The sequence below is a fragment of the Acanthochromis polyacanthus genome, chromosome 13 (genome assembly GCF_021347895.1).
Source record: "Acanthochromis polyacanthus isolate Apoly-LR-REF ecotype Palm Island chromosome 13, KAUST_Apoly_ChrSc, whole genome shotgun sequence".
Taxonomy (NCBI): Eukaryota; Metazoa; Chordata; class Actinopteri; family Pomacentridae; genus Acanthochromis; species Acanthochromis polyacanthus.
Window position 1 is genome coordinate 35162232 of NC_067125.1, and position 26790 is coordinate 35189021.

Sequence of the window (26790 nt, forward strand, 5' to 3'; positions counted from 1 at the left end):
AAATGATGGGTGATCCAGTGATCTGGACCATTTCACCATCAGCAGAGCACCACATGTCACCTCCAACTTTCTGAATCTCATCCAGTCAGCAGATACATGACCAAACCCTGCCTGATGTGGTTTAGTAGAAAGAGTACTGGTTCTCCACAGCTCTGGCCCTGCGAGTCCCATCAGCATCGTGGTAGTCCTCGGATGCACCACTAGAGGCCTCCAGAAGGCGTTCAGAGCTGTTGCTCCGGCTCTGTAACCCTCCTCCCACCCCCCTCCGGTACCTGGGTCACTGCGGGAGAGGGAGGGGAGGGCGGTGGGTGAGGAGGAGGTGCTTGAGGAAAGTGGGGCATCAGAAGGAGGCCCTGCAGGCGTCACGATTCCGGTAGGGTGAAGCGCAGGCGGAGCTGAATCTGTCCGGCAGCCTGCATCCCTGGATGGAGTGAGGACTGGAGGCGCAGCCACATCTGCAGCAGATTGTGGGAAGAAGGAAGACATCCTTTTAATAGAAGACACATTAATAATACAGATTAATCGGTGCTGCTGATAGTTGTTTGTTGGTTTACGCTGGAGGGTTGCGAGTAAAAGGCTCCTTCACAGAGCAGCATGTAAACACAGACAGTGTGGGCCTCCTTTATCATCCTTTCTCTCGGTGGGCAATAACACCGACAACACTGATGCCAAAGACACGCCTGACCAGTGTATCAATAAAGCCTTTTACACCCTGAATCAAACCCTCACTCTATGTGCATGTGAGTGAGTGCATGAATGTGTGTAGGTCCAGCGTTCAGGGAAACAGAGGGCCTCTTTGTGACCACTGGGGTGGGTTGAAGCTGGAGTCTCGGCCTGCATGCAAAACTCCTGCGGTATAATCGCCCCCTCACTCTCCTGTACAGGAGGGTATTTATCCCATGCCAGGAGAGTGGAGGGCAGCAGCAGTGTTAGTGTGGATGGGGGTGTGGGGGAGAGGGTGGGGGTTAGTGAGTTTTAAGCTCTGTTTCCTCCGTCTCTGAGGTTGAATGTCTACAACCCATCAACACATTTAACTTAAAGTTTCTAACTCGCTAACAATTATCCTTTAGATTCAGGGATTCAAGGAGTGACTGTCAAACTGAGACTCCTCTCTTAAGTAGAGTCAAAAGCTAGGTAAATTCTTTAAGTTTAACCTCTGAACCCCAAGACCTGCCAGTATGTTTGAAAGGCATGATATCTTTTTTTAAAAATAAATCACCAAAATGACTATTCATCACAGCCAAAAACTGTGAAGACAGAAAGTATTCGATTTCTAACTTTCCGATGGTCCTTGAACTAATTGTATGTGATGCACAGTTCTGTTGGAAATCTTAACCAAACCTAAGCTTAAAATTTGTGATATTTCATCTAAATCACTTTATTCTACATTTGTCATTTATAGATTCACCAAAAACAAACAATTTGCTCCAAACAGAATCTGTGAAAAAATAAAATAAAAATCAGCATTTCCCATCACAACCTTCAAAACATCAGTGAGCAAGCTGTCACTAACAGTCGTGATAAAAATTTAAGTTGAACTGCAGACTATGTTTGCATAAAGTAGACGAGAGGCAAGTCCAAATCCAATAAAAAAGAAAGTAGTTAATTAAAACAGTGACATAGAATCGCATCACATAGCTATGGCTATGCTGTTTCCATAGAGGTACAGGATTTTAAACTGAAAAATGAGCCCACAGCAAGTAAAATGTGACAGCAGCCAAAATCACCTGCTTGGTTTTCAGAGAAGTTAAGCAATGACAAAAGGCACAACTGAGGAAATTACTAAATCATACATCTATTTGCTATATCCGCTTTACTGTGTGGAGGGTCAGGAGATGCTAGTCCATCACTAACACAAAGAGGCAAACAACTATGCACGCTCACACTCAATTCTACAGCAAAAATTAGAATCACCAATTAACCTAGCATGCATGTCTTTGGACTGTGTTAGAAGGCCGGCAGAGACAGGAAGGACATGCAGGTTCTAAGGCAGCACTGTTGAACACTGTTCCACTATGTAGCCTCATCCCAAGATCATTGTAAATGTTAAATCTTACTGTAGCAGGAGCACACAGACAGACCAGTCAAATCAACAGTAACATGTGGTTTGTGAGCAGCTTCAGGTCAGTGTGTGCAGTACCTGTGGTGGAGCTTCGCTGCACCTGTACATAGGAGCGTAGTGTGATGTCGGCTGAGCCTCCAGATTCAAGGGGGATCGGATGGGCGTGGAAGTGTCTCAGCATGTCCGATACGGTGTGAAACCACAAGTGGTGGACGTGACACTGGCCGTTCTCATTGACTGACAACCGCAAATGCTGGGAGGGAGAAAGAAGGGGAGATAACATGAGGTGGAGAAAGGTTCGTAACACACAGAAGTGATGGACAGAGACAGCAAATGAGAAAGAAAATGAGACACAGAAAGGAAAAACACAGGAAGACAGAATAGCCATGTGAGACACAGAGAACATCTGAAACAAACAGACCAAGACAGAGGTCAGGACATTATCTCAGAGGCGTCTTGCTGTGAAAAAAGATCGACAGAATGCCAAGAGGACACCAGAGGAAGAGGCGGCAGCTGACACTTCCTCAACACTGCCGGCTGGCAGGATGTGATGTGCAGGAATCATGTTACATCAGGGAACACAAAACGTTGACATTACTGCAGCTTTTTCAGGGCCTGAACAACTTAGTCTGCAAAGACTGCAGGCCCAAACGTCAGGAGAACAAGAATGAGTTCTTTAAACGTTAATTCATTGTTTAAACTGAATCAACCACAAGTTTGAGAATCTATTAACTCTCTGAACACCAAAACCTGATGACATGTTTGAAAGACGTTATCTTTAAAAAGGAAAAAAAAAAAAATCACCAAAATGACAACTTATTAGAGCAAGAAACTATTAGAAAAAAGACAGAATTTGCATATTTTCATCTTTCAAATGTTCCTGAATTTCTCATCTTATCTAAATCTAAGCCTAAAATTGTGATGTTTCATCAAAATCACTTTATTCTACATGTGTCATTTAAACATTAAAAGTTTGTTTTAACCATGACTCTACAATTCTCATGAAAGTGGCAGATTTTATAATGCATTTAAAAATGAGCCGACAGTGAACAGAAATCTTACAGGAGCAAAAAGCACCCAGAATCTGCTTGGGGTTCAAAGGGTTAATGGCTTTAAGCCTTTTATAAAGCAAAAATAAATATTACGCTTTAAGTAATTCTATATTCTGCATGCCTTTGAATTCAGTACATTTATTTCTTTTGAACTTGACAAAAACAAACAAAGAGCACATCACATAATATAATGCTGCATCTCTACTCACCTTGGCTTTGCCCTGGAAGTTGAAGGTGAGGACGTACTCGCCCGGCCGCGTCTCGCTTTGACGAATCACAAAGAGTCCGTGACTCCTGGCTCCGCCTGCAAGCACCAGCTGAGCCGCCCGCACACGAGACAGCGTACCGTGGAACCATGGGTAACCCACCAAGCTGGCATCTCCATCTGAGTCTTTTGCTCCCTCACCACTACCTGAGCAGTGTCACACACAAATTCTTTATTTTTCTCCATCTGTTGTCTGTTGATTTTTATGCTCATGAATCCTCACCTACTTGGATTTTCCAGAGGTGGAAAAGCAAATGCCTGTGTTTTTACCTGCAGAGGAGTTGGAGCCCTGGGCTTCTGGGGACTGGAGGAAGCGCTCTAAAGGCATGTGGGACGGGTGCTGGGTGAAAGGAGGTTCCCTGCATCGGACTGAGGGGGCGCTGTAATGCTCTGCTGCCGTAGGACACGACCGCTCTGGAGCACGATACACTCCTAAACATGTTTTTATAAATGGGCGCATTCATCAGGATCAAAACATGTAAACATTATGCAACGTGGCACAAGAGTAGAGCCGAGTCTTTGCTCACCCTCAGAAAGCAGCTCACAGCTGCAGGAGGCCACCATGGAGCAGTCTTTGGATGCCTGACCATGAGGACATGACGCCAGCTCGATGTCATCGCCGCTGTCACTGTACACAAGCAGGCAGGTCAGGAGAACCGCAAGAACGTATACACATGCATACACATGTGCAAACAAACATCCCCAAGCCCCAACACACAACTCTACACACGGCCACATCTTACAAACACAAATAATCTCTCTGTTTATGTCCTGAGCTGCTCCGAGAATCGTCCACTACTCCAGGAAACTGAGGAGGAATGTCGGCGGTGTAAAGCTCGCCCATGTTTGTGCTCAAGCAGCCTGTCAAAAACTCCACTAATAGGATGATTAATGACTGTGTGTGTTTCCCCTCCTTCCCTCCCCTTCCCATCTACTCTCCATCCCTCGGTCTCTCTCTTCTCTCCATCTTCAGTCAACAGCAAATATTTATCTGGTGGTTTACCCAGGGTCTATGCAGTCCTGGATGTCAGCAACCCACGAGTTTTTCTGCAGGGAGTCGATGGTTTCCAGGATGTATTCTCCCCCGTTTTCCACCTGTGGAAGCAGCCAAACAGTCGAGTCACACTGAGCTCTGTTCAGTGGGTCACATCAGGGAAAATCAATGTTAACTCAGCAAACACGTGGACTACCTCATTTTCCTACAACCTGTTTTCAAACTCTGTTTTCCACGTAGATTTTTTGTGACATTTCAACTAATGCAGGTGTAGTTATGTAAAGGTAATGGACTTGGACTTGCTCTTATATAGCGCTTTTCTACTAATCAGAGTACTCAAAGCACTTTACAACAATTGTTCCCATTCACCCAGACACACACACATCAGTCAGTATACATTTATACACCAGTGGAACAGTCACTGGTAGGCAATTCGGGGTTCAGAATCTTGCGCAAGGAAACTTCGGCATGCAGCACATGACTAGTGAGAGCGGGAATCGAACCGCCGACCCTTCGACGACCTGCTCTACCACCTGATCCACAGCCACCCCAGATCCTACCTTGAGAACAAAGGTGTTGTCCTTGTCAGGCATCTCTAACGGCATGGTGGTCCTCACCTCCACGATGGCTGACAGAGGGATGCTCACTTTGGGCTTTGAGGACTACAACCAAACACAAACAAACATTCATGTTAAAATGCCCAAATTAACCATTACTACATATATTTAATAACACATTAGAGGCTTTTTGGACATAAAATCAGGATTCTATCCATTTTTTTCACACATATATGGACTCAGGCTGCAGTGTTAGCAGGTTAAGCTGTTTTTCAGCTCCTCCTGGGGGATCACAAGGTGTTCCTAAGTGAGATATGTAATACCTCCAGCTAGTTAGGATTTAAAAAAGCTCTACTATCCAAACTGATAAAGTAGGGATTCAAACCCTACGTGCAGAGAACAATGGGTTATCAGTCCATCACTTTAACCTTTCTGGGTGTCCTCCAGGGTCTCCTCTCAGTTGGATGTTCCCAGAAAATTTTTAAAAGGCACAAAGGAGGCATCCTAAGCCAATGCCCAAACCACCAGATATCCAACTCCAGATGTCTAAGCTCCACATCGCATCTCTAAGCCCAATCCAGCCGCTCAATGAAAGAAACCCATTTGTATCTACAATCTCATCCTTTCAGTCACTACCCAGAGGTCATGACCATAGATGAAGATTGAAACATAGATCTAGAACTGCTAAAGTACTGCAGGTCAGGATTCAGAGCTGCAAATTGTTGCACTTTGTTTTCAATAGGTTAGTCAGGAGGTAAACAGCTCTTTTTGAAGATGTCTCACATTTCTTCTGGGAGCTCAGAACTGAATACTCCTCTTGGATGAGAAGTAAAAGGTCTTTAATAATCAAAAAGAGAAGTCCAGTTGAATTTTTAGTGAAACTCCTACTATAGTCATGAAGTATGACTAAGAATCTACACAAACATGTCAGTCAGGAGCCTCACAAGGTCCTCAGATGAAAGAGTCACAAGACTGCTGCCAGAGTTGGGAAATTAAACTACACAAATTTAGCATATTTAATAGCTCTTCTGCAGTACAGTATGTTTTATTTACCAGTAATATGTGCTTTATCTTACTGTGCAATAAGAAAGGAAACAGTATCATCAAAAGGCCCGTAAAAACGTATTAAATAGTCTAAAAAGAGAACCTCCGGTATACTTGATAATCATGAACTACAGCCAAAAAAAGTTGGAAATCCCTGTTCTGGTATTAAGACAATAAACATGACTGTGTTCCCTTAAGCTTGGAGATCAGAGTGGATTTCATTTAATTTTGTAACGACATCTTTTATAATCATTCTGCTCCAGAAGACAAACAATGCATCACTCCCTGTGTGGCAGTGCGATTTTCTGCCAGTGTGCTATCACCAAAAACCAGAATAAACAATTATGAACGGTCCAGGGTTAAATTACATCCTGTGTTACATCCTGTAGGAGGCAACTGCAACACTTTTAAAAGGAGCAACTATATATTTTCTAAAACAACCCTACATAAAGCTTTAAATTAGTGGTACAGGTTTAAATAGAACCATCTTTAGTGTGAAACGCACAAACCCTAAAAGTTCTCGTCAAACATAATAATTTAGGGGCCGCATGCAGTCAAAATTATTGGTGCAGCCTGAGCAGCGACGCACTACGCCCCCAGATTAAATAACTCATTGAAATAAAATGAGGCCAGCATAAAAAGAGTAGAGAAGAGTTTACAAAAAAAGACTGCAGGATCTGCAAAAATATCACCACAGCTCAGTTTTTACGCAGTCTCTTATTTCTTGCTGCATCTCAGCGATTATTCCTGCTGACTGACCAACAAACACGAAGCAGGAAGAGTTTACAAGAAGGTGGACACAGAAAACAGCCTGGCCTCAGTGTGCCCTCTGCAGAGACTCGGATCCAGACGATAATCTTAACAGATCCAGCGAGTGTGTTTGAGGCACTGAGCTGTGTGTTTGTATGCATCCACGTCTGTGCGTGTCAGGAGAGGCAGAGCGAGAAGGAGGCTGACTGATAGTCTGGCAGAAGCTTATCAGTTCATCTGTCTGGAGTAACACTGTTCTCATCTTGATCCGTCTGTGCAGCTGGGTGCCGTCCACGCCCACAAGTCCTTTCTTTGGATCAGATGTCAAAAACCGCTTCCTGTATTAACCATTTGACCATTTCCTGTACCTCTCTGCTCAGGACAACATGAGGTTAGCCTGTGTGCACATTGTGTGTTCAGAGACATAGCTGATGAAACCAGTAGTGTGTTCTCTGCTGCACAGCTCATGAAATCTTGAGAAAAATCAAGTACAGATGGCGTGAACCTTCACACATTCATTTTTCTGTCTGTTGGGCAGTTAAGTCTTCATCTCTAATAGTATCTAAACATGCAGATCATTTTGTTTTTATTTGTGTATGTTTTTTTTGGAGTGTTGGCAGAGTGAACTTCTTACTTAATAGTTGCCTTTTGAGAAGCAGCATTAACTTGAAGTAATGTTTATGGTCACCTAATGAATCTAAGTCCAATATTAACTTTCCTTTTTGCTCTGTTGTTGGTCTCCGCCATCAGTTGATAAAATTGTCTGGCTCTGTAGCTGCTAAACACTCCACTGTGTCAAATAAGAGTTGCTGGCTGCATCTGGAAATGATGCCGATGAAAGCGGCTCAACAACAGTGAATTGGAGGAACTTAAAAGAAGCTGTGATGTTCCGAAGAGCAGAGGATGACCGCAGATTTAGGAGGGGATAATTCTCTCCACATTACACATGTTGTTTAATCCTGATAATAGTCTAATAATGCTGATTAGTGTAGTGATTTCCCATTTCCTTCAACATGAGGTGGAAATCTCCACCGTGCATATCTCAAAACCTCAGAAGCAAAACAGAAATGATCAGCATGGTTAGACACCAACAAAGGGAAGTGAAAACATACACACTTTGCAATTTAGATGAATCTACTCTTTAAGTTCCATAAAGTCTGCCTAAAGTCTGACAACAGAAAGAACTGTCAGATTTTCAACTTTCCAACAGTCCTTGAAGTACTCATCTGTGACATGCCATTCCATCTGGAAACCAAATCTAACTTCAAAATCATGATATTTCATCAAAACCATTTGATTCTATACGTCTTGGTGAAAAAAAAATGTATTGCAGTAAAAAGTAACACACAGTGAGTAAAATTGTGACGGGACCATTCGTCTGGAGGAATGGAGAAATTTCTTCTGAACTACTATAATGACAGGACTTTAAAAAGACAAATTGCTTTGAGAAGTCATCATTGTGTCGTTACTGTGTATGTGTAGCTGTGTTTCTGTATTTGTCAAGGAAAGAGCCGGATCTGGTGGCAAATGTTATTCCGCTAGTTCATGGCAGGAGAATGTAGTTCTCCAAGCTGAAACAAGCTGAACTGTGACTGGCAAAAGTGTCCTGAAACAGAAAAAGGTAGCATTCACTCAGATATTTAAAAAAGGAAAACACTCTTGCAATTACATTTTCACTTAAAGCATCTGATGTGTTACAACTTTTACTCTCATTGTTGCACATCTTCATAGCTTGTTTTTGCCCCATTTTTGGTCTCCACCTCCTCATGAGAAAATTATCTGGCTCTCTTGCTGGCTACATCTGGAAATTACGCTGATGGAAGCAATGAAGCTGAATGACAACAGTAAACTATCCATCCATTCTCTATACACCACTTTATCCTCACTAGGGTCGCGGGGGGTGCTGGAGCCTATCCCAGCTGACTCAGGCGAAGGCAGGGGACACCCTGGACAGGTCACCAGTCTGTCACAGGGCTACATATACAGACAAACAATCACACTCACATTCACACCTACGGGCAATTTAGAGTAATCAATTAACCTCAGCATATTTTTGGACTGTGGGAGGAAGCCGGAGTGCCCGGAGAAAACCCACGCATGCACAGGGAGAACATGCAAACTCCATGCAGAAAGATCCCAGGCTCAGGCCGGGACTCAAACCAAGGATCTTCTTGCTGCAAGGCGAAAGTGCTAACCACTCTCACCACTGTGCAGCCCAACAGTAAACTAGAGGGACATAAAAGAGCTTAAAGAAGCTGTGACAGAATGAATTGCAAAAGTGGCACGGAACAGAATAATTTAGCATATTCTCAGACAACATTTGAAAATAAAATCCTCGTACAATCAAATTGGGATTTTTCCTCAGTGCTGATGCTACATGAGGACAAACAGCCTCGGATGTGTTACAACTGCTACTCTAGCTGCTACTTTGGGTGATGTGAACCACAGAGTGGGTCACTCTCGGAAGCTGCTGCTGTGTCATAATGCGGGCAATTATCGTGCTGCAGTCTCTGCCACACAGACTGATGGTCCTGACAGGGACGGAGCCAGGAGCCGGTAGGAGTGAAATTTTATGAGTCAGTTTATCTTTCCGACACTGTTGACTCTGCACTGTTATGATTTGTAAGATACGAATAGGATGGCAGAGATAAAACAACTCTGAGAGTGTCTGCAGCGCAGGCCTGCCGAGATGCGTGTGTTTAATTAATGTGTCATCAAGGCTGTAACCGCTGCTCTGAAGTCCCTCCTCATCTCAGCCTCGTCCACGGCTGGTAATAATTTTCCCACATGTGGACATTAATAGAACATTACAGATGAAACTGCTGAAGCATGATGATTAAGGTTTATTTTATATGTTCCTCTTGTGGCTCAAGTGACTCACAAAACTATTTTGGTTCCTATTTTCAGTTTGTCACCGAAGCCGGTTTGCCAGCGACGAGGAGGCAATCAATATTTATTTTTTGCACACGGAAGGGAAACTTTGTGATCCTGTCGCCTTAAAGAAATCAATGTAACAGCTTCCCCTCTCTCTCCGGTTTGTTCCACCAGCTCTGTCTCTCCCTCCCACGCCTGCCTCCCACCTGTCCTCACCCCTCTCCTCCCCCACTCCGCAGCTTTATCCCCACATTCCCACCAGCCGTGATCAAAGGACAGTGGCAGATTTACACACACTCAGCTGCACAGCCTCATGGCCTACTTAAGGTCAGGGGCAATGATCTGGAAATCCCATACAGACAAAAGTGAAGGGTGCATGTGTGCACGTGAGTGTGTGGTCTGACCTGTGTGACTGAGCGTCAGGAGGGCTGCATTATCAGGCTGAATTTAAACGTGGGATTCACAAAGAGCAGCAGCTACTGATTGTTTTCATTACTGATTAAAGTTGATTTTTGCCTACTGTCCAACAAGGATTAGAGATTCAGAAATTCACCAACACTGCTGTGATAAGAATGTATTGTGGTCCAAAACAAGACGCTGACCTCAAACCCAAAATAAGGCTGTGGTATGAAAGAAACACTGAATTTCCGGATTTTTTTTTTGTGAATAAAATTACAGATGTGAACAATTAGTTATCTGTTTTTGTTTGGTGAGGATGATGGAAAGATCTAAATAGCATGAAATACATTAAGCCCTGGACTCCAAAACATGCAGGCAGCTTTAAAAATCTCCATACAACATTATTTTTAGAGCTAGGAGATGGTAAAAACAGGAAGAACTGTCTGTTTTTCAACTGTCAGGTGGTTCTTGAGCTACCCATCTGTGACATGCTGGTCTACTGGGAATATTATTCAAATCTAAGCTTAAAATCGTGATATTTCATCAAAAACACTTTATTCTACATGGTTAATTCAAAAAGTAGGATTCTGTAAAAACACAAAATCTGCATTTCTTGGCACAATCCTCAACATATTAGTGACTCTGATCAACAGTCACATGACAAACATTGAGGGACTTTTTGGCTGAACTGCAGCCTGTGTTTATACTGAGCAGAGAAGAGTATGGAAACAAACACCTGTGGGCCCTTGGAAAAATGTTGTACATGTTGACTCCAGATTTTTGATAAAATAAACAGAGAAATTCAACATCACTTTTTTCTTTTATTTTATGATTTCTGGCACAATTTTGCTATACTGCACTAAATAATTTTCGAGTTCTCTACTCCTACTAGTCATGGTTGTGCCGTTTCCACAGATGTGCAGGACTTTATTGCAGTGAAAAATGACCCTACAGGTAGTAAAAATGTGACAGAAGATAAAAATGCCCAGCAGCTGCTCGGGGTTCAGAAGGTTAAATAAAATTTTGTGACAAGATGAGAAGAACTTTTAGCTGAAAAAGTGAAGAATACTTTTTCCGGGGAGCAAAATTGTTTCATTTGAATAATCTGTACAACTAAAAAAGATACTGAAGTTATAATAATGCAGCACAAATTAAAAATTAAACATAAAGCTGCTTGTTGCTTTTAAAATTTGAAGATGTGAGGACTTTCAATAATTTGTCATCACTTCAGTAGAAAAAAACAATTAGTTGATTCATCAGACAGATTGATCCATTACATCACAGTCCATGATTACTGCTTTGCTCGACTCCCCACTATGTTGTGTGTTACCTTGGGTGGCACATAGAATTCCAGCAGGAACCTTTCCCCTCCTTCATCCTTCTTTGTCTTCCTCAGCAGCAGACGACATTTCTGCCACTGAGCGGCCCCCATACAGTTTGTGTCGTCGGCCACCATGTACCTCAGCGCTCCCTCCCTCTGGATCTCCAGCAGCTCGGCCTTGTGGCCCTGGGACCCTCTGGGAAGCCGGAGCTTTTGGGACCACTTCTCTCCCCCTGCAACCTCCCCCCCTCCTCCCCCGTTGGCCTTCCTGGCCCCAGAGGGAGCGTCAGGTTCGGGGGAGGCCCGCCTGTGCCACATCTCCTTCACCCCGTCCACCACACACAGGCTCATGTTCCTCAGAGAGAAGCCCTTCTTGAAGCGAGCCTTCGGGTGGCTGACCGACACGTCCTCGGAGCTGCGGGACTGTCCCAGAGCCGACACCTTGTGAGTCGTCTGGGGGCCTCGGGAGGCCGTGCTGCCGCTGCCTCGCCCATCTATCCCTCCCCCTCCGCTGTCCATGCTGTCCAGGGATTCACTTGAAGCCCCGGCGTCCTTGCGTCTCTGGTAGAGGTCGTGTCCGTAGGACAGTGGGCAACCCTGGATTCCCAGGAAAGGAACGATGCTGTACTTGGGTGCCGCGTTGGAGCCGTCCTCCCCTGGAGAGGACGCCTGGTTCTCCCGGGCCTGGGTCAACGCTGCAGAGAAGCACTCCAGGAAGTGGTGGGCAAAGTGCTGTGAGAAGCTGGCATCGGCACCGGGCGAGTCGTAGCACGGGTTCTCTGACAGAAAGCGCTGGAACTTGTCAGCAAAGTCTGCAGCAGAGGCTCGAGCATGGAGCTCACAGAACTCTCGCCAGTCAGGCAGTGGGCACGAGGAGGAGAGCTCCGGGCTACCAGGCACCACCGCTCCGTTCATCACTGGGCCATGCCAACCCACCAAGGAGAGGCTGAGGAGGAGAAGAGGAGCAGAGTGTTAGTGTGGAAGCTACAACAGCATGTATTTGTGGAACTCCTAGCTTTGGATCACACATACAACAGTCGTGGAACAGCTTGCCTGTGTGATGGTGCAAAGAATAAAAGATGTGTGAATGAAGCAGACTGTGAACCAGCTTGTGTGTGTCATTATATTATTTATATCCTGATGATATGAGAAATGAGGTCCTTGTTTGCTGATTTTCTGTAGCAGGTACATGAATAAAATGCTGCAAAAGTTTTACTTTTTCTTGCATTTTTATGCCAGAATTATTAAACCATTCGCATTCAAATCTCCTTTAATCTGCACCTTTATCACATTCCATCGTGTAAAATGAGCAACTTAACATCAAAGTAATAATCTGGACCTCAGCCAGGACCCTAAAAGGAGTGAGATCATGAGTTCCATTCAAAAAAAATGTGATCCAGCATCAAAAAGTAAGTCTCAACATTGCCTTTGGTTCTGTTTAACATCTTATTCCTTTGATTAATTGTTTAGATTTCCCAACAGAAGTGTCTCTGTCCTGTGAAGACTACGTCTATAAATCCAAAACATTTGATAAGTCAAAGAAAACAGCCCTGTTGTCAGTTTTGGTCTGGTGTTTTTAATGGTTTATTTAGAAGCGAAAGGTTTTTCTCTCAAACATAGCAGTGAAAAGTGAGATCTTTGCCTGATAGCATCAGAGTGTGTCTGTTTACACGTGGCAAATTTGTGCAGTGGGAAAAATAGCTTTGGTGCTAACCTTGCTAACAATACTTTTTACATGCTTACATGTAAATGTTCAGTTTATCTTGCACTCCGTCAAGTAAAAGAGGCTCGTTGTGCTTTTGTTGGTTGCTTACCAGAACCGGTAATAGGTTTCTGAAAAGTCAACATGGTTTTGGAGTTGGATTTTATCACTACTTGTCGGTTTAGCATCCACTTGATAGTGCTTCAACTGTATTTTTACATTTTCATTAGGACATTTTTTTTTAGAACAAAAGAGGAAAAAATGTCTATTTATATGTTGATCAAGCAGCAACCTCTGAGGTTGCAAATGCATAAGTGGCAAAAAATACAGTTCCTTGAATGGCCACTTGAAGCTGGTTCCAAAAGCAAGCCAATTCACATGAATCCCCTTGTTAAAATTACCAATTTACAGTGGAAATTAATATGTTTACAGCCTGGTACTAAAATAGTTTTGGTCTCTATTGCTAATTTACCTGCTTGTGACAACTGTGCAGAGAGTTAGATTCCATATAACTCACTGGTTTAAATTATATTAAAGCTTAAAATGATGCATAATTAAGGGGCAATCTATGGCCAAAATGCATTTGCCTGGCTGACTTCAGTTCCTACACTTTGCCTGTATTTATTTGCCCAGTTATTCCCCACCTAGGTCCCTTGTGCTTTACTCCGTTTTTGAGGATTATTTACTTTCCTTGCACTGTTCTAAACCCATCTAATTTTCTGCCTGCCTGGACCTCTGAAACCTGAACCAGCTTGACAATACAGCTCACTTCTGTCTGCCTGCTGTTGTGCATTTGGCAGCTACAGCTCCAACAAGCAGCATCTTATTTCCATGTTGTGGTGGGAATATATTTTCATTTGACGAGTCCAGAATCTGTGACAGCTCCAGATTATGAGCAGGATTGGCATGTCACGAAGGTTGGAAGTCATTTTCTGAGCAGATTTGATGCGACAACAGATCGAAAGGAAACGATCCAAAAAAGCCAGTTTCCGTCAGATGTGCGCCTCACCAACTGATCATTTCTGACATGCACTCAAATTATCGGAATTATCTGGAAGTGTGTTCTGTCAGAGCAGGTTAACACCAACTTGAACGCAACACGAGCTGAGCGTCATTCACTCATTGCCGTTTTCCGGAGACAACGGTCGCTCTCATCCTTGCATTCCTCTGCTCTCCAGCATGTGTGTGTTCGTATGATTCAGTCCTCGGCCCTGCCTCCCCCCTTGGCCCCAGCAGTGCCAAACCACATCACATCACTGATAAAAGTCTGCGCCACAGTGGGGATCTAACACACAGTCATACCAGCGTTGTGTCAGTAGCAACATCCAATGACAGTTTTCACCCCCCCTCACCTCTCTCTTCCTCAGCACATCAGTGACTAATACAGCATCAGTGAACAGCGCCAAACCATCAGACACATGTTGGTTTGATTATTGCCATAAATCACGCAGATAAAAAGAAGATCTTGTTTGAGTGGGCAGGCTGGGCAGCATAGGGATGGGCGACACTCCCCGAGCTGTAAAAGCGTATTCTCAGAGCTGCTGGGCTTCTATTGGCAGTTTGCTCAAATGTTTGCTTGCTGAAATTGCACTCTCAAACCGAATCGAGCATACATTTGTTCTGCAGAGTTTCCTGGAATTTCTCCTGCAAGCGGCTTTATTGTCATTTTCAAAGGCATCGACATGGGTTGCCTTTTCAGAACGGATTAGCGCGAAAAAAAAAACTCTCCGCTGGAATGAAGTCTGACACGCGTGTTCAACTACAAGCCAATTGCTTTCTGTCGTCTTCTTCTCACGCAGATCTGAAACAAACTGTGTGCCAGATCAGAGACAGGATATGATAAATGAATGCCAGATCTCTGAAGAACGGCTTCTTAGCTCGGCGTGTGGAGAAACTCTTGGATGCTGAGACCTGGTGTCAAAATTTCAGAGGAATGCTGTGACACTAGAAAGCACAGGAAAAGGTGGGATTAGAGAATAATAAAAGGAAAACAGCAAAGTAAATGTTTTTCTTATCTGCGTGGATGTCCCCAAGGAATCTAAAGTGCAGACACTGTGGACATTTAGCTTCATTGTGCTTCTTTCCTTGTGGGTGGTACAAGGGTATCAAATTAAGCCGTTTTGATTTGATTTCTGAGACTTGGGTTTGTTGCCTGAATAGTAGCGAAACATGAATGAGAAGGATTGTGTTGTTGTTCTTAAGAAAGAAAGAAAGAAAGAAAGAAAGAGTGCTGACTGCAAATTTCAGAGATTAGAATTCAGCCCCATGCATTCAGACAGAAAGTCAAATTATTCACATGTGATAAATTTAATTGTATTTAAATTTTTAGTAATAACCCTCTGAACCCAGAGCACAGCTGTACTCTGGTGCAGGACCTTATATTCCCGTAAAAATGGGCACACCTATGGAAACAGCATGACCATAGTAAGAAGCATGGAGAACTGAAAATGTCTTATTTTCAATATGACACAGAATGACATTTCTAAAAAAAAAAAAAGTAAATTTCTTTAATTTATTTTACAAAAACTTTAAAAAAAAAACTGGAATAAACATGTACAACATGCGTTACTAATTCTGGGAAAACAACGGTGACTCTACGTACTATAGATATTTTACTAACTACATTTTTTGCTTGTCATACTCTGTCTTCTCTGTATGAACACAGCTTGCAGTTCAGCCCAGTTCAGCCAAAGAGTAGTTAAATTTTTGTCACGACTGTCGGCCACAGTTGAGTCACTTACAGTTTCAGGGTTGGGACGACGGGTGCAGAATTTTCTGATTTTTTTTTTTTTTACAGAATCTGGTTAGTGCAAACTGCCTGTTTTTGACAAAATTTTAATATGACATTCAGAATAAAGCAATGTTGCTGAAATTTCAGAGGTTTTCCAGCAGTACATGTCACAGGCAATCCTTTGAAAAGCTAAAATCTTTCTGTTTTTACAGTTTCTTACTGTGACAAATAGTGTAATTTTAGCAAATTATAAAAAATAAATTATCTTTCAAACCCACTGGAAGGTTTTGGGTCTCAGAGGTTTAATACAGGTTAATTTTAACAATTTGGCTGCTTGTGAAATTCTAATTATTGGGGCGTTCTTGGGCTTCCACGGTCTGCCTACAGTCTGCAGAGAGTTGTCGATGCACTGGGCTTAAATTCATTTGCTAGCAACTATATCAATTAAGAATTCATATTGACATATATATACATGTAAATTATAGCTTATTATAAAGTATTAAAAAGTGCATTCAAACATTTTTAATTGGTTTAATATCACACAGTGCAAATACCAGCGACAGAGAGACTTTTAACACGTTGTGCTGTTATACTGCTGATAAGTAAATGTTTAATTCCCCAATAAAATGTGCAAGTGGCACAGTAGATGAATATTTGGAAGGAAAATCCCTCTCCGTTCATTCATGAATCCATCCTTTCATTCATTTAAGCATCCATCCATTCAAGCCACACAAGATTTGTAAGCTAAACTACTAATCACCAAGTGTTGTTGTAATAATTATCTCGTTCCCCTTGTGAGAGTGTGAGTGTGTGTGTGTGCGTACACTGCTGCTGTTGCTGGCAGGGAAGTCAATATCCATTCAGCTATTTAAAAACCTGCACTGAGCCAACTTTCCACTCATTCAGCAGAAAAACAACAACACACAGTGAGGTGCATTTCTCAAACTCCTGCCCTTCCGCAAAGATGAGGATGTGCCTCTCTCAAGGATACTGAACTTACTGTACGCCGACGCCCCCCCCCCCACACACACACAAAAACACACACACACACACACTCAGTCATCGAGTCAGCATGAAACTCAAGCCATGAGACGCTGGAGGAAGTGGACAGCATTATGGTTTTCTGAGGCTCAGCAAACTGGAGCAGACTACATACTGAAAAGGTACACTGTGATATAAAGATTCAGGGAAAGCAAAAATAAGAAAAATACAAGAGATGGATGAGGAAAGAGGAGCGGTGGTTGTGATGGTGTAGATGACTAGACAGGGGGCAATAATTGAGTACATTTACTTGCAGGCCGTGCTTTACTACAGTTTTTTTCCTCGCAATTTTATGCTACGTTTGTACTTCCAGAACACATGCTGGAGAGAAATATTTGACTGTTTACTCCATCACATATGTCCAACATCTGTATTTCCTTTACAGTTCAGGATCTTAAAGAGAAAGACATAAAAAGCTTCTAAAATATGACACAATGCTAAAGATTAAAACAATGCTGTGAACCCTTGTAATAAAACATTGTCCAGTTGTCTTTTTTAAAATACAACCTTTGATATATCCTACAAACTGATATACAATTAATTTGCCGTATTAATTGCATTTTAAAGGGCGACTAACGGATCGGTTTGGAAAATGTACATGTCCGTTTGAGAGCTGCGTATGGTCGTTTTTTATGGGACCTTCTGGGAGGATCCTCGACAGCGCAAAGTCTGCAGCAGCTCTCAGGGGAAACAGCTGAATCTGAAGCTGCTCAATGCTTCACTAATGTCACTGGCTTTGAGTTTGGAGTTTGTCTGTCTGCTGTTTTGGCGCCGAGTTTTTTGCTTAAGACAGACTCAGTTATAAACTGCTCTGGGAAAGAAAAAAAGCCATGTTGCAGACCAGAAAACCAAAAGAAAGAGTTCACATTTAGAATCCATCTATTGGTTGGCTGATATGTTTATGGCATTACGCTGATAAAAAAAAAAAGATGTCTGGGAAAATTTAGAAATAAAGACAGTTTGTCCAGCAGAGCGGCTTTCGCTCCACTGTTTACAAGACTGTCTGCAGCGCATGTAGCAGAGTACACATCACGGAGCAGAGTCAAGGTTTGTCTTGACAGTAAGTTGCTAACTACTTTGTGAAATGCACTGCTGGAAAGTTAATAAACCATCAACCTTATCATTTTTCCCCTTTTAATATAAAATATATTGATACGCATACATCAATATCAGAATTTCTGATGTCATATAATCAGTGTGAGTCCTAAAAGTCCAGCATCAATCGGGCTCTAGTTAAAGTTCTTGTAAAACAGTGTAAAGCTGAGAGGAACTACTGCTGTCATCATTTTTTGTACAATCCTATTTATCACTTTTATTTAATACATTGGTATGGATTATGGTAACTTAAAGTAGATTTTTCTCTTAATATTTTGTAATTTTGATTTAAAAGGGATTTTGAATGATAACTTCATGGTCTGTACATATTTGTATTGGTACATTCACTTTGGGATTCTAGGATCTGAGCACATTTTCCACCTCTGGAGGGGGGCATGTTTTAGCTCCACAGGCCAGCTGCTAAAACAATCAGCGAGTGTGTGGAGGTGGAGGAGACAAGCGGAGCATAAAGAAAGGGAGACAAACTGCAGGACAAGAGGGAGCAGAGGCACCATGTAGATTCTCACATCTCCACAACTCCCGTCAGAATTTTTTTTCAGCTCCGACTGGACGGAAGCAAAAATTAAAAAAAAAAGAAAAGAAAAGAAAAAAATATACTAAAGGGAGTCGTGGGGAATCTAAAAATGTCCACCTCCATCCTTGAGGCTTCAGGAATCCCTTTTCCTTCCTGTATCTCTTCCCTATCTGTTGTAAAGATCTGCCACCACTGTGCCCCCTCCTCCTGCTGCTGGTTCTTTACCCCGGGGAGCGGGGCAGATATCTCTGTCAGATGGTTGGGAGTTGTGTCTGTAACAGTAAACTGACCGGGGAGGAGAGGAAAGAGACATTACCATGCAGGGGGAAGCGATCGGCTGCAACCTGCAAAACACATCGGGCAAGATCCGTTCACCTCGTGTAGCGCGTCGAGTCCTCGCAGGACTGAACCATGCAGAGCCAGGAAATACACGTCTGATTAATACTGCGGTGATGTGGGCAGTAATATAGAGCTACTGAGGAAATGATACTACAGCTGAATATAACAGATGGATTTGTGTTTTTAAAGCTGAAGAGACCTCCAGAGACAAACACTGTACGTACAGTCTAACAGAGCCCTGTATGCGGCTTCATGCCAGCAGCACCGCGGACCCTCGCTGATTGGCTGATGACCATGATGGGTGATGTTGTGCTCCCACCCCGGGGAGTTTGGGCCTAGGCATGTTTTCTAAGATTAGCCTGCTCCACAGCACAGGACACAGCTAGCGGCACACTGAGCACAGTCCAGTTCTGTGCACATCTTCAATGCTATGTGGATCCGTTAATCATGTGTTCTTATACAAGATGTAAACATTGCAACGCTTAGATATGGACTGAAGATAAGGAAGCTCTGTCAGGTTGGAAAAAAACATATTTTAAGTTAATAAAACTGTCCCCTAAACCTATTTCCTTGTATCAACTGCCATTTTTTTTATTTAAATATCATCATTAGTTAGTACATTAACACATGAATGCAATATATTAATGTCAAAATCTGCCTTTGCAGCCCAAGCATATCAAACAGAGATCCAGACAGCAGAACGAACACGATATCCGTTTTGTTTTGGTGCTGAAGGAGGACAGAAACAATGGCAGACTTTGACACAAGAAGGAAGTCGCGGGAACAAAAACTGACAAAGTCAAAACAATACAGATTAGCACAGCAGACACCCAGGAGAAGATGACAAGAAAGAAAGACAGAACTACTGCAAACACCAGCTTTAACGCTAGATTAAAAGAAAGGATGATGGAAGTGGAAGGAGATGCAGACATGAGATAAGAATCCCAGCATAGGGAGACTGAAGATAAAGATGAGGGAGGAAGATCAGATGTTGTGGCAGGAGAAAGAGCAGAAATAGGGGTCAACAGTGATGGACCTCCACCTTCACCTCAGAGCAGCCGGTCAGTGACCTTTAACCTGAACACTGATAACCTCCTTCCTGTCTAGTGCGCCTGGAAGAGTTTCTATCAGTGACAAACTGGGGAGGAGAGTGATCATGCACAGACGGACATTATGGAAGCTGCATACACTGTAAAAATTTGAGCTGTAGATAAAAGTGCTGTTTTGGATTAATGTCATTCATCTTTCTGCTTTTGTGGATTTCTGTTGACTTTAAATCACACTTTGTCCCTTTAAACCAGCATTCCAGTTTCAGTGAAAACATGAAAATTAGGTTTAAATCAATGTTTCTATAAAAATTTAGCTTGGTGGCCAGCTAAACATTGCTCACTTCCATTAACATTTCCTGTATGAATTTAGGCTGTTGTATTTTACATCCGCAAAACATTTTGAATCAGAGCTGCAACCATTAGTCGATTAATCGCTCAGTTGATAACCATTAAATTAAACACCAGCTACTTTGTTAATTGATTAATCTGTCTGTGAATTCTCTCAGTCAAGCCTCTTAATTGTTACTTTCTGGTCTCTTTGTCTGCTTGGGGAAAACTGAATATTTTTGAGTTCACAAAAAAAGGGCTTTTGAAAACACAAATTAACACTTTTCAGCATTTTCTGACCAAATAATTCTGAACGCTACATACACTGTAAAATGTGCATTTGAGGTGTAGTTGAAAGTGCTGTTGTGTCTTTTCCAGCAACTTGAAATCACACTTTGTCCTCTTAAACCGGTATTCTACTTTCAGCCAAATGAAAATTAAGTTTAAATCCACGTTTCTAAAGCACTTTCTGCAGCCACTCATCTGCTGTTTTCTTCCAGTAGGATTACAGAGTAAAGAAAAGGAAACAACAGAAAGTCTAATGACAAAATTATGCTTTACATACTAACTAAAGCAAATACATAAATTGGCAAGCTGCCCTTAAAATTACATTGTTCATGTGAGAGCGATTAAATGATTTAAATGCAAGCGGAGCTACTATTATTGCTTAAATTGCATGTTACCAATGGAAGCAATTCATTCAAGTTGGTGCAACAATCGTCTTTTTTCAGTGCAGTCCTGATCCAGACGCTGATAAACCAGCAGCATGAAGCTATCTGTGTGTTTGTGGATTCAGACCGACACAAGCGGTGATAAGAATCCAGACATGATGAGAAGATGGAGAATTCCTGAGGACCGAATCATAAATATAGCAGAGCAGCCGGTTTACCAGCCACGTCTAATGATGTAGGAAGCTCGGCCTCATCACACAGATATTAAACACATCAATTAGCGTGTCCTCTAAAGGCAGGATGTCCTCCCTCTTTCTCTCCCTCTTTTCTTTTTATTCCTCCCTCCTTTTCTCTCCCTTCCTCTGGCAAGCAGCGACAATGTAAATGTTGAGTGAGCTCAGGCATCCATATGGCAGCCGGTGATAAAGGACGGAGCGCGTGGGAGATGCACATTGCGCCACTGACTTCCATTTCCTGTCTCTCACCCACCAGGTCTAACTAATTTCACAGATGACCACGGGCCTCTCACGGAGACGAGCGCAGGAGGAAAACACTGAACAACCTGTGCGAGCGTCGAGCGTGTCAGTTACCGGAATAGATGGGCTTTTAATTTGGAGCCTCAGAGTGAAGCTGATGTGAAAAACAGCCTGACAATGGTACAGACAGGGATTTATACTCACACGGCTCAGTGGAACATAAAGCAGCATGAATTTTTGCTCTATTTGACACAGCATACGTTTGTGGTGTTTTTGTTGGCCAGCTATAGGTCAGTCACTTCCATTAACACTTTCTGTACGAATTCAGAACAACGTATTTTACGTCTGCTAACATGCTTGCCTCAAAAAATATCATATACAACAAAATGGTGAATAAGAGCTGCAACAGTTAGTTATCAGCTATTAAATTAAGCATTTTATTTACCGATTCATTGCTTTGCGTAATTTTTAAAGGAAAAATTCTCTGATTTCAGGTTCTTAAATGTAAATATTTTCTAGTTTCTTTCCTCCTCTTTGACACTAAACTTAATATTTGTGGGGTAGTGGCCAAAATAAGATATTTGAGGACATCATGTTAGACTTTGTGACACATTGAGTGTTTTTTTTTTTTTTGCCATTTTCTAACTAAACAGCTAATAACAAAAATAAATCGACAGATGAATCGACAATGGAAATAATCGTTAGCTAATTTTATATTGATAACTAATTATCTCAGCACTTGAAATTTAGCACCTATTATGCACATTTTTCTGAGAAGGTGCAGGATAGGCTTTTATTCAGCTTCAGTGGCATAGCATGAGTCAAAGTACTGAAAAACCAATATAAATGTTGACTGCTAAATGCTGCTGAAAGATATGAATATAGACATAAAAAACTTTTAGCACAGGTCATGATAAAATGAATTGTTACAATATTGAAGACTTCAGATTTAGAAAGATGTAAATGAATAAGCACCAATAGTACATTTAGATTTTAACCTTGGTAAAGAATCAGAATCAGTTCCTCATTTAAGCACGTATGGCTGAATTACTCCCACATTATGCCTTCCCCTTTAGCAGCGTAGAGTTGTTTTACAGTGTCTGAGGAGAGCTGTAGGTGAGCTGGTGTGCCTGAGCTGCAGTGAGTGGGGAGGAGCACATGAAGAATGAAGCAGGGATTCATATATCTTCACGCTAAACCAACAGTGTAAAGTTACATCTAAGCCATTTTAAGGCACGGAGGGATTATTTTCATGGAAAAACCCTCTAAATATATAACGTTCACACACAGAGAGGCGAGTTATTTTGGGGTAAATCAATGACCAGAGAGGGGCTTTAATTCACTACAGGGAAGTCAGGTAACTTGGGACATTTTTTGGCAAATTACCAAGAAAACTACCTAAAATTCTGAGGGATCCATGAAGTTTTACTTCTCTGTGATATTTCTATACAAAATAATATGTTGTTAAGTGAAATTATTTAAAAACACATCAACAGCCCCACTCTGGTTAAACAGGAGAGTCAGTGATGCTTAAAAGGACACCTAACAATCAGGAATAACTGTACTTCATGTTTTTTAATGGTTAAATCCATCTATCAGTTCAGTCATTTCATTTCGCCCTTCACTTGCCTCTCTAATGCTGACAGTGACATATTCCATTTAAGTTTTGGTTTCTGTCCCGTCTCCAGCTTCTCCTTTACTTTCATCTGACTCAACCTTCATGCTTCCATCCAACTTTGCTGTCATGCTTTAACTGTTCTTTTACTGCCTCTTTTCTTGGTGCCACACTGTCTACAAAGGATATTTAAATGTTAATATCCTGTTTTAAAACAAGATGTGTGTGATAGATAAGAAAAGAAACATGTTATTGTTCATACATGCATTTTGCATTCTCATTGTGTGTGCATGTATAGTCATAGAAAAAAATTATTAGACCACCCTTGTCCTCAAAACAATACTCATGCGATCAAGTACTAACTCCTGTGTGTATCATGTGACTAAAACAGACAAAAAAGAAAACATGGAATACCTAAAAGCTGTTTTTGGCAGTACAATGACATAGCTACTGATGTAGGAACTTCAGTGATTTTTGGTTATAATCAAGAAAACCATGGAAAATGTCTAGATATCAGCTCTTAAACTAAACTCTTAGGAGCTATTTTTTGTTATCATTACATTTGTCCAAACAAATGTACCTTTAGTTGCACAAGGCATTAAAATGAACAAAATGAACAGCAAAACAAGTGTGGTCTAATCATTTTTTCATGACAGTATGTGTGATGTGCCCAGACAGATGTGTGTGTTTGTTTAAATATATGAACTTATTCTGGACTATTGCAGCTGACACTAACCTACTGCATCATTTCAAATATTTTTTAAGTGACAAAAACCCTAAACTCTGACACTAGCACACCAACCTATGAATTAATAGCACCTGGTGGTATTAAAAAATGTCATTTTCACGTAAGAAAAACAGTCCAATTTAGGTTAATATTATTGGCCTCACTTTATCTAATGCGTGCGACAGTCAGTCTCCTTTCCTTTAAAATTTAAAGTAGATTTCTAAAATATTTTGACTATAAGCCACATTGCCTGTCCTAACTTACCTGACTTTGCACGAAAATATCAAAACATGGGGAAATTTAAAAAAAAAAAAAAACACCAAAAAAACACTAAAGCCCCATCTAAAAACTTTTAATCTAATATTCTGCACCAGATCAGAGAGTTAATTACTGTTAGGAGTTCCACAGTCCAGATTCACAACAAAAGGCGACCATGCTATTCCTGTTTTAGCCCCAACTCTCTGAAACAAGCTCCTCCTTGCAGTGAGAACAGCTCAGAGCCTCAATTGAAGGAGCTTTTACATAAAAACACACCTGTACAGAAAGGTATTCATATAAAGTTTTGGTTTTCTACTGTTATATTAACTCTTTTTATTATTTTTTAGTGTCTTTTTTGCCTTCTTTAATGTTCGATTGTTGCTTTTTAATGTTCTGTACTGCATCTTGTGACTCCAGTTATGATAGTTCTATAGAAATAAAGCTTATTATTATAATCGTCTGAACATTAAGTGATGTGGAGTCGTATGGTAAACTTGTTGTTCCTGCTGGTACATTACACTGCATGGGTGTCCTGATTATTTGGTCCTCCAATCTCTATGTGCTGGTGAAGCATCACTTGGCATAAAAGCTCATTTCAGACACTTATTATGAGTGGAGGAACTGTTGCAGTTTAGGTTTGACAGGTTTTCTGCCTAAATATGACAACAAAACAACATTCTAATGCAAAACTGTCGAATTAAGCTGAAGAGTAAGGAGATTATTGTGCTGTTTTGTTTGATTAAGTCACTTTAAAAATCACAATCTAGTGCCAGAAAGCTTCATGGGATTGTTTTGTCTTGTCACTCCAGTTTTGAATGATGCTGCAGAAATAAAGCTTACAGAACATTCAGTGATGTCGAGGCGTAAAAAGCCAAACTTTTTCTGTGCCTGGTGGTGCATTATACTGCATGAGTGTTATTCTGCTGGTCTAGGCACAAGAACTCATGTCAGGTCAGACATTTCTGAAGGCATATAGCAAACTTTTTATGCCTGGTGTTGCATTATACGGCATTGATGTTATTCTGTCCTCTAACCTGTACGTGCTGGTGAAGCTTCACTAGGCACAAGAACTCACGTCAGGTTGGTTTTCCAAAGGATTGCTGACAAAGTATGACAACATCCATGCAATGTTATAGAATTAATTTGAAAAGCAAGGAGGATATTGTGCTGTTTTCTAAGATTAAGTCACCATTTAGCGCCTGAGAGCTACACAGGAGTGCAACCAGAACATTACAGGGATGTAAATGCCGACATACTATATGAACAAGCTGGAATCCTGCATTATACTGCATGAGTGTTATTCTGCCGGTGAAGCTTCACTAGGCACAAGAACTCATGTCAGGTCTGAGAAGCTCAACTTTTAGTGGAGGAATTGTTAAATTTTGGAGGGTTTCTGTTGAAATGTAACAGAAAAACAACATTACTGATGCAATGTCGTAAAATTACTGTGAAGAATAAGGAGATTATTGTGCCGTTTTCCTTAATTAACTCACTGTAAAATCACAATTTAGTGCCAGAGAGCTTCCTGGGAGTGTGATCAGAATATTACAGGCATTGTTTTATACTGCATCTTGTAACTCCAGTTTTGAAGGCATAGAGCAAACACTTTCATGTCTGGTGGTGCCTTATACTGCATGGGTGTTATTCTGCCAGTGAAGCTTCACTAGGCACACAAACACCTCAGGTCTGAGAAGCTCAACTTTTAGTGGCGGAATTGTTGAATTTTTGTGGGATTCTGCTTAAATGCGACAATGAAGCAACATTACCGATGCAATGTTGTAGAATTGACTTGAAAAATAAGGAGAATATAGTGCTGTCTTCTAAGACTAAGTCACCATTTAGTGCCTGAGAGCTTCACAGGAGTGCAATCAGAACATTTCATGGCTGTAAATGCCTACATTGTATATGAACAGGCTTGTATACTTTTAATATCTGACCTATCAAGCTCCATATTAACAGACTGCCTCGTGTAGCCCATAAAAAGACACATGAGAGAAAGTCAATAGGCCTAAAACAGGCCTGCTGCAGGCCGGGGAGCCTGTGTGGAGCCCACAGTGGATGTTCATGAATGGAGAATCGGCTGCAGCCTCCTGCTGAATGGAGGATCAGGTCCGGAGAGCAGTCGATGAATGAGGAGGGGGGGTCTGACCGTGGCCTGCACATCACATCCCCTGACATCAGATCACATCAGGCCCACTGAGCCTCCCTCCGTCCTGAGACTGACCACACTTTGCTCCCTCAAGTCTATTAAATGGATTAACGGAAAAGCCCCCTTTACACCGCGATTACCCCCCAACACCCCCTCCTCAGGTCCAGCACGCCTCATCCACACTCCCTCTGTGGGCAAAACAAACAGACAAACAAACAAAAACAACCAAGCACTTGTTCTCCACCGTCATCATAAAGAAAAAACCTTGAACGCTGGGTTTCAGCGCGGAGGAGGCTGAATGTGGGGTTCAACACCAAAACACAGCAGCCTCCAGTCCGCCTCAGCACCTGGACGCCTCATTATCATGAACGTCGTTGTTGTTGGTGCTGTTTGTCCTCCGAGAATCACGATACCTTCCTCCTGAGCGCACCAAAAGCCTCTGCGAAACGTCTAATCACAAGCGTCAGGATGCTCCAGACGCGCTTAATAAGAAATAAAAACGCAGTAGCGTCAGTGGCAGCGGCGGCTCACCTCAATGCAGGACTGGATCCATGGTTCCTCCGAGTCGGTCCTGGTGCTGCAGGGAGGAAGGTCACTCGTTCTCCGGGTAGAACATGGTTCCTCCCGGCGTCTGCTGCTTCCTCTGTCCGCTTTACACGAGCTCACAGCCGGTCAGCTCTCCCTCCATCTCTGCTCGACTGCACTGAGCTGCTGATGAACGCTCTGCGCACCTCAGACCGTCAAGAGCGCACGATCA

General features: G+C 42.1%; 1 protein-coding gene across 1 annotated transcript; it reads right to left on the reverse strand.

The window, feature by feature from the left end:
- Positions 1–26790, reverse strand: LOC110966571 (SH2B adapter protein 2). Its single transcript, XM_022215975.2, is given in 10 exon segments — positions 1–258; positions 261–455; positions 2141–2315; positions 3324–3526; positions 3650–3811; positions 3907–4007; positions 4383–4474; positions 4934–5035; positions 11328–12264; positions 26565–26790. Coding segments are annotated over 9 exon segments (2073 nt in total). The 5' UTR covers positions 12234–12264; positions 26565–26790; the 3' UTR covers positions 1–121.